The sequence below is a fragment of the Cryptomeria japonica genome, chromosome 8, assembly GCF_030272615.1.
Source record: "Cryptomeria japonica chromosome 8, Sugi_1.0, whole genome shotgun sequence".
In the NCBI taxonomy this organism is placed as follows: Eukaryota; Viridiplantae; Streptophyta; class Pinopsida; order Cupressales; family Cupressaceae; genus Cryptomeria; species Cryptomeria japonica.
The window spans coordinates 480232280-480238752 of record NC_081412.1 but is presented as its reverse complement, the minus strand read 5'-3'; the positions used below and the strand labels follow the sequence as shown (position 1 = coordinate 480238752).

Genomic DNA, 6473 nt, shown 5'->3' with positions numbered 1-6473 from the left:
TTTTGCTTTTCAAAACTCTTCGTATGTTTTTTGTGTTTTGGATGACTATTCTTTTTAGTGATGTTTATGTGTTGTTATAGTATTGTTATGGTGTTGTTCATAGTTCATGCTATGTAAAGGGTCAACGCCCTAATTCTCGCTGCTTTCTTAATAAAAAACAATAACACAACATAAATTTCTAATATAAAAAATGATTAGATAAATTTAGAGAAAATTAAAAAAAGAAGTATAAATTTGAACTAAAAAATGTTATGATATACTCAATATGTATCATATATGAAGATATTAAATCTATTTAAATTTATGAAATATAAATCTGTGTTATATATCTAAACTATCATATTATCTTAATTACATTTGTTACAAGATATGAAGAAATATTAATATGAAGTATTATATTAAAAGTGTTATTAAAAATAATTAGATATAATTAAAATATTTATACTAGTTATATTAAAAGTATTAATATAATACTTTTGTAAGACAATTATATTTTTACACGTCACATACTCTTTAATATTGCACCTAGATATTCTAATTTAACCTTTAATTCTAAATTAACCTTTATGGATCTCAAAACGTGTTTCACACTATTTACATTTTAAAAGAGAAACTCTCTTGACTCCACGTTATATAATACTAACAAATTAAATTGAGATGCCCAAATTTACCATTGTTTACTAAAAATAGTGTTATTACACGTAACTTATATATTATATCCTTCTAATTAATTGTAATTAGGTGAGTTTTTAGGTTTCCCTTCTAGATAAAAGTGATTTCATTAAATTATTCAATATTTAAATAGTTAAGTTTTATTCATTGCCGATTGATTTGAAAACTTAACCGATGTGACCTCATCCAACTTTTATGCCATATAAAGATTAATGTTTTATTGTCTCGTAAAAGACAAATTTGTATATTTATACTTAAATATAAGTCGGCATTCAAAATGATATGATTACAAATAAATTTATATTAATATAACATTTTGTCTTAAAAGTTTGTGTTAGTTTTTTTGGTATGATGTCATCATTGTAAAATATGTCTGGTTAATTTTTTATTAATATCATGTGACATCTCTAGAAAATGACTTGCTATCAACTTAATAGTAACTAAATTATATTTATATAATAGAATTGTTATCAAATATCTTAATCTTCAATAGGATTTTGGTTTATTAGTGAAGTGGAATGTTTTTGAATGAACATGAGATATCAAACCTTGTTGAGTGCAAGACCTTGATAATATAAGCGAATTGACTTTGATTGTTCCCTCATCGAATTGGGTGACCTCCTAATCCTTAATTCACATGGGATATCAAATCTTGTCGAGTGCAAGACCTTGATACCATAAGCGATGAGAGTTCGATTGTTCCCTCATCGAATTGGGTGACCTCCTAATCCTTAATCCACATGAGATATCAAATCTTGTTGAGTGCAAGACCTTGATACCATAAGCGATGAGAGTTCGATTGTTCCCTCATCGAATTGGGTGACCTCCTAATCCTTATTTCACATGGGATATCAAATCTTGTCAAGTGCAAGACCTTGATACCATAAGTGATGAGAGTTCGATTGTTTATTAGTGAAGTGGAATGTTTTTGAATGAACATGAGATATCAAACCTTGTTGAGTGCAAGACCTTGATAATATAAGCGAATTGACTTTGATTGTTCCCTCATCGAATTGGGTGACCTCCTAATCCTTAATTCACATGGGATATCAAATCTTGTCGAGTGCAAGACCTTGATACCATAAGCGATGAGAGTTCGATTGTTCCCTCATCGAATTGGGTGACCTCCTAATCCTTAATCCACATGAGATATCAAATCTTGTTGAGTGCAAGACCTTGATACCATAAGCGATGAGAGTTCGATTGTTCCCTCATCGAATTGGGTGACCTCCTAATCCTTATTTCACATGGGATATCAAATCTTGTCGAGTGCAAGACCTTGATACCATAAGTGATGAGAGTTCGATTGTTCCCTCGTCGAATTGGGTGACCTCCTAATCCTTAATCCACATGAGATATCAAATCTTGTTGAGTGCAAGACCTTGATACCATAAGCGATGAGAGTTCGATTGTTCCCTCATCGAATTGGGTGACCTCCTAATCCTTAATTTACATGGGATATCAAATCTTGTCGAGTGCAAGACCTTGATACCATAAGCAATGAGAGTTCGATTGTTCCCTCATCGAATTTGGTGACCTCCTAATCCTTAATTTTCAGCCAAAACGTATAATTCTGCATTATATAACAAAGAATTTTTTTTAATAAAATAGAATTTATTAAATCATTAATAAAAACGTACAAGTATACTTCGTAATCATACGGACATAAGCAGGTTTTGTAATCAGAATGAAAAGTAAGTTCTCGTTCTACAACGATTCACCCATCGCCATCAACATTATTTTAATAATAATAATAGCTGTCCACAGAGAATTCGCAGACGCAATTGTCTCTTATTGAGTTTATTATATTTAATAATGAGAAATAAATGGTTTTTCAGTAGAATACAAAGGGCAGAAATTTAAGGCATCGCCGGCTCATTATTATAGTGAGTTCAAATGTTTGTTATTTAATGATCAAACTTTCTAGTCCTGCATTGTCATCCAGTGGGTTGTTCAGGATTTTCAAGGGCACATTGTATTTTCTCAAATTCCATTCACATTGCATTTTTTGCAGCCAAACTCTATCAAAGGACGGTTCAAAATCAGCATTACATTGTGAAGAAAACCCAATAATTGTTTACATAAAATATTAATAATATTAAAATTAGTGTATATTTTCATTTTTAATATTATTTTCTTAATATACATATATTTTTTATTTTGATATAATTCATTTTTCAGTTGAATATAAAATAGGTTTATTTCTTAGAGTTGTTATCATTGTAACACATGTAACTTCATCTTTAGATTATATCATTTATGCGATCTTATTTTCTAGTTTGAACTTTGAAACTTTATTCTTTCAACTAACTTTTTTAGATTATAATTGTTTCGTGTTGATTAACATATCAAAAGATTGAGATTGTATGTTTAGAGGTTGTATTTAAGAACATCATTCTTAATAGATTAGTTCAATCGATAAAAAAAAAGATTGTCATAAGATCATGAAAGCACAAAAAATATTCATATCTACACATCAATCTCATTGACAATCAAGCATTTGTATTCTATCCTAGTTTGTTCTAGCTCTTCTCTTCTCTCTTGTCTATTCTAAATCACATGTTGCAGATTCCACGTTGCCTCCTCTTTTTGGACCCTAATTAACCTGTAAATCGTGGGGTTTTATTCACAATTTTCACATTTTATTATGAAGTTAAGGTTATGGGGGGTGAGTTGTAAAGCTATTTAAGGACCCCCATGTTCTCCTTTACAACTACCCCTCAATCTGTCGATCCATCTCTCTTCTGCTTGGATCGAGATTCTACTCCTCTTCGACTCACTGTGCTCTTCTTCTCTTCTGGTCACTCTGCTCTGGTGAATTTTTCCTTCCACATTGTTCATTTGGAATTGTGTTACCTGAATTGTGATTTAAAAATCATTTTGGAACTTATTTTCTGGATTCTACTTGTGTGTTAGACTAGTTTGCATTGAATTCTTGGTACCCATATGAAAACCATTTTGGAACTTGTTTTTTTTATTCTTGATACCCATTTGTGTTTTAGTTTTGTTGGTGACAGTAGAAGCAATGGCAGTGGATGAGAGACGTTCAGTGGATAAGAGGCCTCGCTATGACTGCCTTCTCTTTGGTGGGTTTAGGGCCTAGGCTAGATTTGAGTTTGTTTGAGAAAATCTATCAGAGATTTGCTGTATTGCAGGTTGTTTCTAGAAGTTTTAGCAAGTTTCTGATTTGATTGTTGTTTGTTTCAGATCTTGATGACACATTGTACCCTGTAAGTTCAGGGCTTGCTGCTGCATGCACCAAGAATATTGGAGGTAATGCTGTGGCTGAAAAAATGGGTCTTTGAGGTTTATATACTGCGTATTCATAATGATTTTCTTGTTCACAAGTTATACTCCACCTTCTGCAATTTTTCTAAGTTATTCTTTGTCTGAGATATGAATGATGGTGTGACAGATTATGTGGTTCAAAAACTTGGAGTTGATAAGAACAAAGTCACAGAGTTTTGCAGAGAAATGTATAAGAATTATGGCACAACTATGGCTGGACTCAGGGTTAGTTTTCCTTACTTTTTTGTTTTATGGACTTCTGCAGTGTTTGATTTAAGGAATTTGGCAATGGGTCTCACAAATGACTTTTATTGTTGAATCCCTGCAGGCTGTGGGCTATGAATTTGACTATGATGATTATCATAGGTATGCTTTGAAATGTTGTGCCTGGTAACTGTGATGTTACAGTTCCAAGTTATTTTTATGGTTGGGATTCTGCAGACTAACAAATTTTGTCTAAGTTTTGGTTTAATTTGAAAAGCAGCATGTTTTGCTTTTCCCAGGTCTATTTTTGGTTCAGAATGCTTAACAAGAAATTTTTTTATACAGTTTTGTCCATGGAAGATTACCATATGAGAACCTTAAGCCAGATCCAGTACTGAAGAGCTTGTTACTGAGCATGCCTCAGAGGAAAATTGTAAGTTCTTGTGGTTTATCAAGTAATCCTGTTGGGCTTCTTTTTTCAAACTGAAAGCAATATTAATTGTTTATTCTTGCTCTCAATTTGATTATAATACTAGAAACAAATACTGTCCCGTGCCTTGCAAATGCATGTTGAAATTGTTAAGAGAGTTGGATAAATGCTTTAAAAGTGTTATTCACATGAAACAGATATTTACAAATGGTGACAAAGTTCATGCTGCCAAGGTGCTCAGTAGGCTTGGGTTAGAAGATTGCTTTGAAGGTGTGATATGCTTTGAGACTCTCAATTCTCACCCAGAACCTGCTAAAAACAACAATAGCTGGGATACGCCCATTGCTTTTATGCCAAGAACACCAGTTATTTGCAAGCCATCAATAAATGCTATGGAGCGTGCTATTCAAGTTGCAAATGCTGATCCACAGAGAACAGTATGAATTCAAGAACCTTTTTTCATTACCATTTTCCTTCCATTTTATACTATGCCATTTTACATATCTTGCAATTCTTTGAACATGAATTGTTTTCTCTGCAGATCTTTTTTGATGACAGTACTAGGAATATAGCAGCAGGGAAGCGTGCAGGGCTGCATACCGTACTGGTAAGATCATTTGGGAAGGGCTTAAACAACTGGTGCATTGTAGTGGGTGCATGAATTGCCATTTTGTTGGCTACACAGTATTGATTGTTTATGATTGGACACCATTTTGATGGCTACAAAGTATTGGTTGTTTATGGATTGGACACAGTTTCCTGGGCTACAATGCACTGGTTGTTTACAATTGAACATCATTTGATCCTAATTGTGATTTCATCTCATGGATTGGCCTAACATAAATTTTATCTTGGTTGTAAATTTTCAACAGGTTGGTGCTTCAAACCGTACAGAGGGAGCAGACTTTGCACTTGAAAGCATTCACAACCTGAAAGAAGCCCTGCCTGAGATTTGGGAAGATGATGTTAGCTTTGAAAATATTGTACGCCCAAAAAGAGCTGTTGCTATTGAAACTGTTGTAACAGCATAAAACATGCTATTGCAGACAATGGGGTTCTTTGCTTTTTTCTCTGGGAGTTTTCTCAAGTCTTCCCCATCTCTATAATTTGAGATGCTATACAACATTGGGTATGGCATCCCTGTTTCTGAATTATGTAGTACCAGTTCTGGATTCCAGAGGAAGAATTGATATTCACTAGGAAGAACTTCTCAGGCACATTCTAAACCTTCACCTACCAAAGCCTTTCCAGATGAAAGCCAAGAATCTGTCTATGAAGAAGTGGTTGTACATAACTAAGTAGTGAAAACATCCATGGCATTCAAAGAGCAAGGTGGTAATCTCTGTAAACTCCATATGGCTGAGGAAGGAGGAGATGAAGATGGAGGTGGGCATGTTTCTTTGATGACAGATGTTCTTAACAGCACTATATGTGATTACTTGTCAAGCTTCCCTGTAAATCTTTTTCTGTAAGAACTTATCATGTTTTAGAAATAAATGCTGATATTTTTCTTATATCTATCTTTGACTCTCATTTTCCTGTTCTATAAGTATGTGTTAATGATATCAGATTTCTACAATTGATAATTAATGATATCAGATTTTTACAATCCGTAATCCATCATCGAGATACTAAAAATCTAAGACATAATTATTATGAAACATGCTATTATTATGTTATATAAAAACTGAGAATCATGGAGAGAAGGATCTTTATATGAAATGGTCAGATGTACATGAAATGGTCAGATGTACAGAAAGCTGGAACTTTGTTGTCTACTATAATTCCAAATATCTGATTGGAAGACATTCACTGTCATCCACCACCAACAATCTCATTGATAATCCGATTAGCACTGTTTTGGAAGGACCTGATTCAG

General features: G+C 33.2%; 1 protein-coding gene across 2 annotated transcripts; it reads left to right on the top strand.

The window, feature by feature from the left end:
• Positions 1–3329: 3329 nt before the first annotated feature.
• LOC131074611 (uncharacterized protein C24B11.05) lies at positions 3330–6112 on the top strand. 2 transcript variants are annotated; one of them, XM_058011256.2, is made up of 9 exons: positions 3330–3486; positions 3675–3758; positions 3880–3945; positions 4088–4185; positions 4289–4326; positions 4510–4597; positions 4792–5031; positions 5136–5201; positions 5467–6112. In XM_058011256.2, exons 2-9 carry the CDS (start codon positions 3698–3700, stop codon positions 5623–5625), a joined length of 816 nt encoding a protein of 271 aa, XP_057867239.2. In that variant the 5' UTR covers positions 3330–3486; positions 3675–3697; the 3' UTR covers positions 5626–6112. The 2 variants fall into 2 exon arrangements, with proteins under 2 accessions (XP_057867239.2, XP_057867240.2); XM_058011257.2 differs by having other exon boundaries at positions 3332–3486; positions 3690–3758.
• Positions 6113–6473: the final 361 nt, after the last annotated feature.